The sequence below is a fragment of the Choloepus didactylus genome, chromosome 4 (assembly GCF_015220235.1).
Source record: "Choloepus didactylus isolate mChoDid1 chromosome 4, mChoDid1.pri, whole genome shotgun sequence".
Classification (NCBI taxonomy): Eukaryota; Metazoa; Chordata; class Mammalia; order Pilosa; family Megalonychidae; genus Choloepus; species Choloepus didactylus.
This window is the reverse complement of record NC_051310.1, coordinates 173,052,975-173,067,694: the sequence shown is the minus strand read 5'-3', so window position 1 is coordinate 173,067,694 and position 14,720 is coordinate 173,052,975. Positions and strand designations below refer to the sequence as shown.

Genomic DNA, 14,720 nt, shown 5'->3' with positions numbered 1-14,720 from the left:
AAGTCCCCTGGCACTTCAAGGTAAATCATCACTAAAAGCCTCTCTCTGCTTATTGAGGATTTTTAGTTGCATTGAGCAGTCCACATTTGCCAATTAAAACCCCAGTGGGAGTTGAACTGAGGTATATTTGCTTGTTCAGAAAGTGCTGTTCTCTATCACAGAGAGGCTTTGCAGTTTGGGCTGCTATGGGGGAAGGGGGATCCCGGCTCAGGTCTGGAGTTTCTACTCACAGATTCCACACTGCAATCTCAGGCATTCCTCCTAATTCAGGTTGGTGCATGATGTGTGGACAGTCACAGTTGTCCCCCAGCAGTTATTCCAGATCATTTACTAGTTGTTCCTGGTTGTTTATTAGTTGCTCCAGGGGGACTAACTAACTTCCACTTGTCTCTATGCCACCATCTTCTTCCATCCCCAACTACCATTTTATGGACAAGTAATTATAGATACTCACAATCCTTTAATGTACAATTTCAAAACCCAGAAAGCTTTGAAAAAATCCAAAGTATTTTTATAAGTTTGCTGTAAACACATATAGGAGCAAAACCTGATTTGATTTAGTGTGACAATCCATACCTTTCACAGCAAAATAATTTCTGTTTGATACAGGGTGCTTCTCTAGAATTGAACATGTTATGAAAAAAGAGAGAATATACATGGTATCACCTTTCTAAAATGAGAAAAATTCTTAATTCTGAATCACATCTAGCCCCAAGGGCTTTAAATAGGGATTGTGGACCTCATTAGGTTCTGCATTATTATTTATTTAGTAGGTGCGCAATATCGTACATATGCTGTAGCGAGTTCAAGATTTTAAAATCATAGCTTTTGAGGGGCCAAATCTTCAACTTGAGATCTTTTTTTATGGCACACTAGTAGGTAATCAAGACTCACAGCAACATAACATAGAGAGTTAATAGAACACATATGTCTTTTCACAATGATAAAACCTTCCCTGATCTATCCAAGTCTGAGATAGCTACTCTTCCTAAATGACCCCACAGTACTTTCATATTTTCCTATTGTAGTTCTTGTTTACTTCTACTGTCTCCCTTATCCAAATTAAATCTTATTTACCAGTGATTCACAGTGTGTACCTCAGTGCTTGGTGCATAATAGGCACTTGATTAAAATAATAATTTGAGAGTAGAATAAATTTATAAGTTTCAAAGAATTTTATGAGTACCTTCAAATAATTCAAGGTACTCTAGAAAAATGCAGGTACTACTCTCGTTCAACTTGCAACTACTCCTTTCATTATTTAAAGGTCTTTTTAGTCTTATTTCACAAAAATATTGTAGCATCTGTTGATTCACTGACATTTCTACTCTGACAATAATCATGCTTATTATTTCTCGGAAAAATTATGTTCTGGTAATTTTTCATGTTAATGATAACACTTCTTTGTCTTTTAAAAATAAGCTTCAATGTTTAAATACTGATATCTTACTAATTAATTTTGTTGAGTTTCTATTGCTACTTAAATTTTTAAAAATGGTCTGTTTACTATTAACAGCATCAGTATCATTATCAACAACAAAGAGATCTGAAGTACCAAATATCTCTTTATGATATTCTCTTTGTGTCCACTTATTGTTTACTTGATTTCCCTTAGTTCTTTGTCCATGTTTTCCATTAGCTTTTTGAGCAGATCTAGAATCATTTTAAAAAAAGGCTTTTTTGGTATGTCCAGGTCTGGTCCTTCTCACTGATAGTTTCTAATGCTTTAATTTTCTCCTTTGCCTGGGACAGCACTACCTGTTTCTTTGTGTGTTTTGTAACCTTTTGCTGAAACCTGGAAATTTTCATATTTTAATGTATTATTGCTGAAATTTAGACTCTGCAGTATCTGTTCTCAAGTTTGTATCCAGCTAGTGCTATGACTGAGTTTTCCTCAAAACCTAGGAGCTAACAACAACAAAAAAGGACAAAAAGAAAACACCTTTCCCTGTCTTGCTGACTGACCTGTGCAAGTACTGTCCTTCAGGACTTATCCACACAATGGGTTGTATGAAAATAGCTCCAAGCCAAAGGGTAGGAATCTCCTTTATCCCTTCTGTGTATGCATCTTATCTGGGGCATGCACATATGGCCCTAGGAATTCCCCCATGTACACCATTACAATTGTTCCCTTTTCCCTAGGAAACAATTTTCTCATAATTCTGGACAATGCACTTTATGTCCCTGAGCCAGCAATCCCTTGCCCCAGGCAGCATGACATGATTGCTTGTTTTAGTCTGATAAAGCTGCTGAAATGCAGATACCATAAAATGGATTGGCTTTTAACAAAGGGAATTCATTAGTTTACAAGCTTACAGTTCTGAGGCCATGAAAAATGTTCAAATCAAGGCACCATCAAGGTGATATTTTTCTCCAAAGACCAGCAGCTGGTGACCCTGGACTCCTGTCACATGGCAAGGTACATGTCGGCATCTGCTGGTGTCTCCCTTTTCTTGTGAGTCTCGTTGCTTTTGGCTTCTGGGTTCCATGGCTTTCTTTCTGTTTCTGTGGCTTTCTCTCTCAGCTTCTGTATTTTTCTCTCTAAATTCCATCCTCTTATAAAGGACTCCAGTAGGAGGATTAAGACCCACCCTGAATGAGGTGGGTCACATCTTAAGTTGAGATCCTATGCACTAAAGACTTACTTACAATGGGTTCATACTCACAGGAATAGATTAGCCTTAAGAATATAATTTTCTGGGGGTCCATACAGCTTCAAACTGTCACTCTGCTCTTCCACAGCATGCTTTCTAAATACACCTTCTATATGCAGGGCAAGATCTGGGACAGCAAGGCCCTAGGGTCACCACCAGCCTGACTGGGCCAGACATACATGCTCCCTCTGTAACTGGGGCCAGGGCTCCACACTAGGATAGTGGGCATGGTGTGCTAGAGAGTGGTGGTAGAGGGGCCAGCCAGGGCACCATGATATCCTACTGCACTTAAGAAGTCTTTTTCTTGATTCAGTGCTTATTCTGTTACTGCAGTCCTTTAACTGTTTTCTGGATCATTGAGAAAGATAGGTTTAAATTGCTGCTTAAATAAAATGGTATTTAAGAGTTTGTACTGCATTTTTGCTATCTGTCATAATATGATATAGAAAATGTGTGAAACCAATATAAAGTTCAATTACTAAGGATAAAATTTTTATTAACAGGTCCCAGTTTCACTCCCTGAACAAGAAAGATGATACATGTCTATTAATTTGCTCACAGATACCTCTAACATGTAGCTCTTCAGAATAATTACTTAAAATGTATTGCTGAGATATAAACATTTTCATTGTTTTACTATTCACTATATTCATTATTCAAAAAATTATGAGCAATACTACAACCAATTTCTACTACACATTAAATGATGTATTCTATGAAAGTCAAATGTTTTCCGAGTAAATAATCACAGCCTACCTTTTTTTTTTTGACCCATGTGTTCACTTACAGTTTGCTTATAGCTGCTTCATAGAGATGGGAGTGTGTATATTACAACAAGGTTTTATTGATTTATCAGTTACAGAATATGCTAAGCTTACTCAGTAAACTGGAAAAGTTAGCTCTGGGGCTAGTATCGTATAACAACAACTTGTAGAATACTTCAGAGCAAAATCAGAATGTTAGCATAAGAAAGATAAATGGTGTAAACTGAACTAGCAAAGACTAATATTTAGAAAGTCCATGAACACAAACAAAATTAAGTCTTAGAGTTATACACTTTGTCCATGATGAGAAACATATTTACTTAGTATTTTAAGACATACAGTCAAATATTTTATAATAGTATTAAATTTCTCCCTTTTGAAAATATTCTCTTATTTGAAGAAGTAAAAAAACTTTTAACATTTATTTACTATGATGCAACCCATAGTTTTTCCAGCAAATGATTCCTTTCTTTCAATAATTTATATCCTAATTTAATTAATTCAGGTAATTTATTTGGCTTAAATACATATTTGTGGGTTTTTTGGTTACTAAATAATGAAAATATTTTAGAATATGCTTTTGAGGAAATAAATGTTTATTAAACAACATAAGATGTGTTTTCACTGACAAAAGTAAAAAGGGTGTGCAAAAGTATATAATGAAATGCTTTAAGGCACCACTTTTTTTCATTTTCCAATTTAAAAATTCACAGGAGATCATGTAGCCAAAGGTGGTAATGATGTCTGTTCTGAGTTCTGTTTTTGGGGTCAAGGTATACAAATCATTAGTAAACATTTTTTCTTTCTAAAATGAAACAGTTTGAGGACTTCTGAGAGCATATGAATGAGCAAAGCTTAAGCAAAGTATCAGTGGAATATGATCAAGACTCAGCTGAACATAGCTGGGCAACACATTGTTTTTGAACATTATTTTTTTCTTTCTCAATTTTAACATGCTTAATTTCCATGTCTAATGGACCACTGAATACTCAGAGAAAGCATAAAGTACATTTATGTTGAAATATAAATTAATAAGGGACATGCAAATAATTCTGTAAATTCACTTCAACATTCTCTTCACCAGAGCAATAAATTGTATTTGTTTGATCAAACTTCTCACATCACCTATTAAGTAGATATTACTTTAAAAATAAGGTTAAAGAGAGAAAGTATCAGAATAATAATAACTTACTTTTTATATACTGGAGTAAAGATCAAAATACCCACAATGTGGTCTTTGAGGAAATATTCTAGTGAGTGGAAACTGAAAACCTCTGCTATTTCATTAAAGTAAAATGTTCAGAATTCCAAATATCATTACATATGCTGTTAGTTAACGGCATAACATGTTATTAACTTTTAATCTACTTTTTAATATGCATTCAGTCTCTAAACTGAACATAACATACCATTATAAAATTTAACTATGCTTTTCTTATGTAGCTGAAGCAAGTCAAACACTATGTGCTGTTACATATTATGAATATTAAAGACTGTATTTAAATAAAATTTATAAAGCAATATACATTTAAATAACTTCTTTATCTTATACTAATGCAAAAAGTATGCTTAAAACACTACCAGAGGAGTATATATTACTATTAAAGGATTCAAGAGTCAAGAACAGTTGGGAAACTTTGCTCTAACAATGATAAAGATTTTTGGTCAGTTTGAACACAGAGAAGTTTCAATTAATGATGGAGGAAGTGAGTCACTGATTTTTATACTGCCAAGTGAAATGCAGCAAGCTAGAATAACTAGTTAGTTTTATTAATGTATCTTATTAAGATGGCTTATTAATCTACTCACTACTGTTTTCATAGTACTTTTAGGCTGATACTAAATTTTAAAATGTAGGATTCTTTCCTTCTTAGCTTTCATAAAAGTCATATATAATTAGAAGTGAAATTTTCTAATGTCAACATTTCAAATTTTGATTAACAGGGAATATAATCTTTTTCAAGTTTAATTCAAAAGATTGGCAACATCCTTTGGGAGAGTAGTAAAGATAATTTATCAATGCAATGTCAAACTTCAGACTAAGCCCTGAACCTACAAAGTTTAAGTAATAGTCAATTTAAGATCTGGCATCATAGTCATTTCTCTACCTGATTTATTTTTGATTCACAAAAACTGTATCTTTTCAAATTGAAATTAACATAGGGTCTAGAATGCAATAAGGAGCCAACTATTAACAGATATGATGACTGATCTACACAGAGTGTAAAAGTTAATTGAAATAAAGATAAAGCAACAGTTGACAAAGTTGGTCAGGTGCTGATCACAAAATGAGATACAGGAATTCAGACAGTGGTAGGCTTTGTGGCAGTACATACTTAAAACTTGGCCAAATTCCATAGGGTTGGAAGAATCACAATTGTCCAAATCTATAATATCACTATCATTTCTGAATATGAAACACTATTCAGTAGAAATCATAGCAGCTAAGGTAACAAAAGTAACTTACCATTATTATTATGTTTTGAATGAGGATAAGCTAGGAGTGTGCTCCCCTCCTCCCCCAGTCCTAGAGGTGTCTTTTTCATCTTTTATAAAATAGATATTCATTCAGGGTCAGGACTAGGATGAGGTGAATGAAGTGCTCATATTGAGTACAAAATTTAAAAGGATACAAAAAACTCAGTAATCAAGATAAATAAATATTTTAATGCAATATTTTTAAAAATCAAAATTAATTAAATATGATAAACAAAATATAGAATTTGAACTAAAGAAAGGATCAGTACCTAGTCTAATGTTGATAAAGTTTCTAAGGCAAAAAAAAAAATCATTACCTTTTAGTGAGTTATTTTAAAAGACGAATTTTGATAAAAGGTTGAATGATTTAGGCCTGTACTGCTACCATTTACATAAGCACAGAATACTTGAGTTAGAAAAATTTCTAAATTAAATTTTAATAATATTTTTCAGTAACTTAAAACCTCCAGATTGTTCCTTTGCCAGATAAGTCCCAAACCCCAGAAACACCAGTCTCTACAAGGACATCAGCCAGCTGCATCCCCCTTCCTGATAATGGTGACATCCCTTTTCAATATGAACAAGTTAGAGTGGTCATTGCCCAGATATCCTGGAAGATTGAGATGGTGATCCAATGAGAGGGAGGAGTAGTAACAGACAAGACAGAATTTACCAAGGAGTATGATTACTGAATCACTGTATAGATTTTTTTTTTAAGTTTCTAGTGTATTAGAACACCTAGAAGGAAATAACTAAAACTGTGTAACTGTAACCCACAATATACTTTGAAATTTGCTCTATAAACATTTGTTAAGCTGTACTTTGAAAGTTATCACTTTCTGTATATCTTTTTCACAATAAAAATGTTAAAAAATATTTTAAACAATTTTTAGTACTTTGGTGTAAAAACTGATTGTGTACAGAATTATTTGTTACTGAAATAAAACACCATGGTTGTGTGAAAAATTTTTTTTACTAATAAATCCCTAAACACTGTTCGATGGCACTTGACATCCTAAATCCACTTGTCTAAGCCTACTTTTCTTTATTTTTTAAAGCCTCTATACTCCTTGGTATATGCTAAGTAGGTTTTTCCAAACTATTTTTGCTGACTGATTCCAGCACCAAAGTAGATTATTTTAACTCATAGCACAGATGATGGTCCTTGCCTGAATTAATTATACTGGGGGTTACAAGGTGGTGATTTTTAAATTCTATCATTCCATACATACTTATTATACAGCATTTTTAAAAGTAACTTTAGGGACTGTAAGACTGTTAAAAATTCAGTATGCTACAATAAAATAGAGTTCTTCCTTTAATATATAAATTGTCCCAAATTTAATCAATGGGAACCTTTTCAAACTGGCTCCTATGTCATACTGACATGACTCCACCAGTCTTTCTTACTTTTTTGCTTTTTCACATAAAAAGATATTCCAGACTCACCTTGTACTTTCCTGTCCCAGGCCTAGCACCAGCCATTTCTCCAAGAAGCTTTGGTACTTTATAAATGGGAAATAATACTTAAAAACTAAAATCTGGGTACTTAAAAAAACTGAAATGTGTCCATTGCTTCTAAAGCCTTATCAGTGGACAGTACTAGGAAATATATACATATTTTTAAATCATGAGTTCATTTTGCTATCTCTGTTTCATATTAATATCATAGTTTCTTTTTAACTCCATTTATATTGCAGTGAAAATCTTGGTTCCTAATGATATTTAATTTGCTTTATCCAATAGGATATACAAAATAGTCTCAAAAGTTAATATCAACAGTACTAATAACTATGAACACACTAAGCAAAGTTTAAGATTTCTTTGCATTTCTTTTTGTTCTTAGAATATATGCCAATAAGGATGTATAGTCAGAGTACTACCATTAAAAAAATACAGGAGAGCTCGGCAGATACGAACGTCAGTATTAGCGCATACAGCAACTGCTAAAAAAAAAAAGGCTGAAAAAGAGCCCAGACTTCACTTAGAGATATGAATGAAGCATATCTGGTTAAGACTAGGGCAAACAGGGCCAAAGGATAAAGGTTGAAACTGACTGTGTGTTAAAACTTCAACTTCCATGTGAGATCAAGGGAAGAGATATTCATTTGCTGCAGGATCTATATTTTCAAAACAGTATAACTTCTATAGTCAGTTTGTTCAGACACCACAATTACATGGAACTTTGAATAGGAAGTGAGATATGGTAGGTTTGTATAGGTTAGAGTGAAATAACAACATATCCCAAAGTAATTTGGGTGGAGAATAAAAATATATATGCAGCTCCCCCCCCACCCCAAGGAGCTGGGGGAAAATGCAGAAGTGTTGGATTTCCTCACCTGGATTGTTGCTGATGTTCCCACAAACAGTGAGGACTGATGGCTTGGTATGCCTAGCCCTCTATCTTGGGGCTTGCCCTTATGAAGCTTGTCACTGCAATGGAGAGGCTAAACCTGCTTATAATTGTGCCTAAGACTCTAGCCCTGAGTGGCTCTTTGTTGTTCAGATGTGGCCCTCTCTCTCTAGCTAAGGCACCTTGGCAGGTGAACTCCTATGTAGGACCTGACTCCCAGGGGTGTAAATCTCTCCGGCAATGCAGGATATGACTCCCAGGGATGAATCTGGACCTGGCATCATGGGATTGAGAACATCTTCTTGACCAAAAGGGGGATGCAAAATGAAACAAAATAAAGCTTCAGTGGCTGAGAGATTTCAAATGGAGTCAATAGAGAAAAGAATGGAAAATATGAGCAATGTCTCTGGGAACTTAAGGACAAAATGAAAGGCAGGAATGTATGTGTCATGGGTGTCCCAGAAGGAGAAGAGAAGGGAAAAGGGGCAGAAGCAATAATAGAGGAAATAATCAATGAAAATTTCCCATCTCTTCTGAAAGACAAAAAATTACGGATCCAAGAAGCACAAAGTACCCCAAACAGAATAGATCTGAATAGGCCTATGCCAAGACACTTAACAATCAGATTATCAAATGCCAAAGATAAAAAGAGAATCCTGAAATCAGCAAAAGTGATCCATCACATACAAAGGAAGCTTGATAAGACTATGTGCGGATTTCTCAATAGAAACCACTGAGGCAAGAAGGAAGTGGGGTGATATATGTAAGATACTTAAAGAGAAAAACCACTGACCAAAAATCCTATATCCAGCAAAACTGTCCTTCAAATATGAGGGGGAGCTTAAAATATTCTCTTACAAACAGACAGTGACAGAGTTTGTGAACAAGATACCTGCTCTACAGGAAACATTAAAGGGAGCACTACAGACAGAAAAGACAGGAGTGAGAGATCTGGAACACAATTTTAGGAGATAGTAGCACAACAATGTAACTACACTGAACAAAGATGACTGAGTATGGTTGAAAGAGGAAGGTTAAGAGCATGTGGGACACCAGAAGGAAAGAGGAAAGATAAAGACTGGGACTGTATAACTCAGTGAAACCTAGGGTGCTCAGTGATTGCGATAAAAGGTACAAACATGTTTTTACATGAGGTAGAACAAATGAATGTCAACACTGCAAGGTGTTAAAAATAGGGTGGGATTGGGGGAAAAATACAATCAATGCAAACTAGAGACTACAGATAACAGAAACACTGTATTATGCTTCCTTTAATATAACAAGGGCAATATACCAAAGCTAAATGCATATGGGGGGGGGACATAGGGGAAGGGTATGGGACTGTTGGCATTGGTGATGTTGTCTGACTCTTTATTCTACTTTAGTTTAATACTCTTTCCTTTTGTTGCTTCCTAGCTGTTCTATTTTTTTTTCCCTCTCTTTTTTTCTTTTTCTACTGTCTCTCTACCTTCTTTGACTCTTCCTCCTCCTTTGTGGAAGAAATGGAGATGTCCTTATACAGGTAGTGCCGATGGTGGTGAGTACATGTATACATGACTATACAGGGAACCATCGATTGCTTACTTAGGACTGAATGTACGGTGTGTGAACAAAACCATCTTGAAAAATAAATGGGTTGAAGAAGAAGCTTTGAGGGCACTATATTGAAATAAGAGAGACACAAGGATGAATAATGCAGGGTCTCACTGATATGATCTAATTATAATATGTAAACTCATAGACATGAAATGTAGGTGTTCAGGATAGAGAATGAGGCTAAAGAATGGAGAGCCATTGCTTATTATGGGCAGAATGTTCAACTAGGTTGAACTTAAACGTTTGGAAATGGACTGAGGTGATGGTAGCACATTGTGAGAATAACTAACAGTGCTGTATGGTGTGTGAATGTGGTGGAAAGGGTAAGCTCAGAGTCACATATGTCACGAGAAGGAAAGTTGGAGGTTAAAAGATAGGAATGTATAAAACAGTGAATGTTGTGGTGGACAATGTCCATGATTAACTGCACAAATATTGGAAATCTTCCTCATGAACTAGAACAAATGTATGGACACTATAACTAGAAGTTAATAATAGAGGGGCATATAGGGAAAAATATAAACCCATTGCAAACTGTATACTACAGTTAGTAGTATTTTAACATTCTTTGATTAACAGTAACAAATGTACTATACCAAAACTATGAATCAACAATGGAGGGGGTTGGGTAGGGGTATGGGAGGATTTGAGTTTCCTCTTTTTGTCTTTATTTCTTTTCTGGAGTAATGAAAATGTTCTAAAAATTGAAAAAAAATTAACTGTGGTGATGGATGCAGAGCTGTATGATGGTATCACGGGCACTTGATCGTATACTTTGGATCTTTGGATAATTGTAAGGTATGTGAACAATCTAAAGTAAAACAAAAACAAAAAGAAAAACAAAAACATCAGCCAGAGTGGTCCCTCCATTAAGTAGCATATTTTACTCCCTACTGAAAACCATCCTGTGATTCTCCATTTCAGAGGCATAAAAGCTAAAGGCTTTTCTATGACCTAAAAGGTGGTGGTGGACACTGTGACCTGCTGCCCAGATCCCTTTGGAATGACTGACTCTACTGCTGCTGGAAGCGCTGTTGACAGACATCCCTCAGCTGCCAGCCGCTTCAGGGATTGCTTCATCTGAAGGGAGTCACCTCAGCCAAGGTCACAGAGCCTTCCCCGGGCAGCCACGTCCAATGATTGAGCAACATGGGGGTGGGGGCAGGTGTTAGAAACGAGAAAGAGTTTTCATTTTTCCCTGTTTTGTTTGCTTACCTTTCTGGGTACATATTTCATTTTGAAGAAATTCCTTCACTAGTTTTAAAAAATATAGTTTGAAAATTACTATTTTAAATACCTAAAAAAAATAGATTGGGGTGATGAATGCATATGATGGCCCCGTGAACAGCTGATTATACACCATGGATAATTGTATGTTATGTGAATATATCTCAATAAAACTGCATTTAATTAAAAAACACATGAATGAATTATTTTCTGTGGGTATCTTATTAATTTAATATAGTTAGGTTCATTTATTTTTACTGTATTTACTTTCAGAATTTGCTTCTTAAAATCTTTTTATGAAAAATATTTACAAGGTTCAAAATTCAAAACTATACAAACAGGCAAATTCAGAAAAGTTGCACTCCAGTCCCTATGCCTGCATCTCCTTCCCATCTTTCTCCAAAAGTAACTATTTTTATTGGTTTCTGGTTTATCTTTTCTGTTCCTTTTATTACTATTTCTTACAGAAAAGGTAGCATATTATATATGAGATTTTTTTCAGTTGACGGTATGTCCTGGAAATCACTCAAATCAGTGTATATTTCCCTTATTCTTTTGTTATGGCTGAATTGTACTCCACTCTGCGGATGTGCCTGTAATTCTATTCAACCACTCTCCTACAGATGAACATTTAAGTTCCTTTAGTTTGCTATTAAAAATAATACTTTAGTGAGGCATGCAATCTACGTGAACGAACCCTGAGGACATTATATTGAGTAGAATAAGGGAGAAATGAAAGGATAAGTATTGTAAGGCCTCACTAATGTAAACTAACTATAATGAGCAAATGCTGAGAATTGAATGCAAGAGAATAGGTTATCAGGATAGAACACGGGCAGAGATTGGGCAATCAACAATGCAGGAGTACAGAATTCTCTGTAGCACACTATCTAAATTAACCTGTATGGTCCAGTTTATTTAAACAACATAATTACATGGAACCTAGAATAGGGAATGAGATCTTGTTATTCTGTACAGGTTAATGTAATACCCCGATACACCCCAGAATATTTTGGGTAGAAAATAAAAAAGTATTTGCAAAGTCCCCTTGAAGGACTGAGGAAAGATGTGGAAATATCAGACTTCCCCACCTGGGGAATTCCTGATATTTTCACAAGCATTGGGGACTACCAATTTAATAGGCCAAGTCCTCGATCTTGGGGCTTACCCTCATGAAGCTCGTTGCTGCAAAGGAAAGGCTGAGCCTAGTTATAAATGTCCCTAAGAGTCACCCCCAGAGAACCTCTTTTGTTGCTCAGATACAGCCCCTTTCTCTCAGCCAACTCTGTAAATTAACTCACTATCCTCCCCACTATGTGGGACATGATTCCCAGGGATGAGCCTAGCCCTGGCATCATGGGATTGATAATGCTTTCTTGATCAAAAGGGGGAAAAGAAATGAAACAAAATAAAGTTCCAGTGGCTAAGAGATTTCAAATAGAGTTGAGAGGTCTTTCTGGAGCTTATTCTTATGCATTATATAGATATTCCTCTTTAGTTTCTAGTATAATAGAACAGCTAGAAGGAAAGAACTGAATCTGTTAAACTGCAATCCAGTAGACTTGATTCTTGATGATGACTGTGTAACTATATAGCTTTTATCGTGTAACCGTGTGTGAAAATTTCGTAAGCGACATTCCCTTTATCCAGTGTATGGGCAGATAAGTAATAAAATAAACACACAAAATATATAAATAATGGGGGGGATAGGTACAGGGTGTTTTGGGTGTTCTTTTTTAATCTTTTTTCTTTATTTTGTAATAATGAAAATGTTCTAAAATTGATTGTGGTGATGAATGCACAACTATATGGTGATACTGTGAGCCACGGATTGTATACTTTGGATGGATTATATAGTGTGTGAATGTATCTTTATAAAATTGCATTTAAAAAATAATAATGTAATTCTTATATAGTTTCATGTTCATGGAGGCATATTTTCAGGATAGACTTGTCAAAGTGATCTTCCTTAGTCAGTGGTAAATGCATATCACCAAATTCTCCTCCATAAGGGCTCTGCCATTTTGCATTCCCACCAGCAATGCATGAGAATGCATAGAATCCTCTTTATTTCATTTCCAAGAACCATGTGAAGGATCTCTTTTTCAAAACTTATTTTGTATTTACTGTTGAGGCTAAAATTTTTTCCCCTTACTATTTCTGGTTCTAAAGAGGTGATTATAATTTTAATTTTATTTTTTTTAATTTTTAATTTTTTAGAAAATATTTGAAAACCACATATCCAATAAGGCTTTTTTTTTTTAAATTCATTTTATTGAGATATATTCACATACCACGCAGTCATACAAAACAAATCGTACATTCGATGTTCACAGTACCATTACGTAGTTGTACATTCATCACCAAAATCAATCCCTGACACCTTCATTAGCACACACACAAAAATAACAAGAATAATAATTAAAGTGAAAAAGAGCAATTAAAGTAATTGCCTTTGTCTGTTTGTTTGTTTGTTTGTTTCCTTCCCCTATTTTTCTACTCATCCATCCATAAACTAGACAAAGGGGAGTGTGGTCCTTATGGCTTTTCCAATCCCATTGTCACCCCTCATAAGCTCCATTTTTATACAATTGTCTTCAAGATTCATGGGTTCAGGGTTGTAGTTTGATAGTTTCAGGTATCTATCACCAGCTACCCCAATTCATTAGAACCTAAAAAGGGCTGTCTATATTGTGCATTAGAGTGCCCACGAGAGTGATCTCTCAGATCCTTTTGGAATCTCTCTGCCACTGAAGTTTATTACATTTCCTTTCACATCCCTCTTTTGGTCAAGAAGATGTTCTCCATACCACGATACCGGGTCTACATTCCTCCCGGGGAGTCATATTCCATGTTGCCAGGGAGACTCACTCCCCTGGGTGTCAGATCCCATGTAGTGGGGAGGGCAGTGATATCACCTGCTAAGTTGGCTTAGGTAGAGAGAGAGGGCCACATCTGAGCAACAAAGAGGCATTCGGGAGGAGGCTCTTAGGCACAATTATAGGGAGGCCTAGCCTCTCCTTTCCAGCAACAGTCTTCCAAAGGGCAAATCCTGTGGTAGAGGGCTCAACCTATCAAACCACCAGTCCCCTATGTCTGTGGGCATGTTAGCAACCATTGTGGTGGGGCAGGCCAATACCCCTGCATTCTCTATCAGCTCCTCAAGGGGGCTTTGCATATTTTTTTCCTTTTTTTTTTTTTTTTTTTTTAACTTATCAACTGTAAGAAAAATTAAAAAAAATTAAAAAAACATACAATAAAAGAACATTTCAAAGAGACCATAACAAGGGAGCAAGAAAAAGACAACTAACCTAAGCTAACTACTTTACTTCCAACATGTTCCTACTCTACCCCAAGAAAGTAACTTAATATAGCAACATTTCTGTTAACTTGTTCCTACTGTACCCATCAGAAATTAACAGACCATAGACATTCCTGAAAATTCCCAGAACGTTAAATTTACCCACGATAGCTTATCTGTTATTATTGGATTATTGTTCCCCCTTCCTTAATTACTCTCTATCACTAGTTCCCCTACATTCTACATTATAAACCATTTGTTTTACATTTTTCAAAGTTCACATTAGTGGTAGCATATAATATTTGTCTTTTTGTGCCTGGCTTATTTCGCTCAGCATTATGTCTTCA

At 35.4% G+C, this 14,720-nt stretch overlaps 2 protein-coding genes across 11 annotated transcripts in view; one reads left to right on the top strand and one right to left on the bottom strand.

Annotated features, from left to right (window-relative positions):
• Positions 1-14,720, bottom strand: part of MIPOL1 (mirror-image polydactyly 1) — a 521,065-nt gene that overhangs the window by 35,666 nt on the left and 470,679 nt on the right. The window lies entirely within an intron of this gene.
• The window catches only part of FOXA1 (forkhead box A1), a 177,212-nt gene that overhangs the window by 125,909 nt on the left and 36,583 nt on the right, over positions 1-14,720 (top strand). Inside the window, exon 3 of one of the 3 annotated variants that reach the window (XM_037834859.1) lies at positions 10,770-11,199. The exons of the other annotated variants lie outside the window; for them this stretch is intronic. Coding sequence (XP_037690787.1) covers positions 10,770-10,777 — 8 coding nt within the window. The 3' untranslated portion in view covers positions 10,778-11,199. Of the gene's footprint in view, positions 1-10,769; positions 11,200-14,720 lie in introns of those variants that run through there. 3 annotated transcript variants of the gene reach the window in all.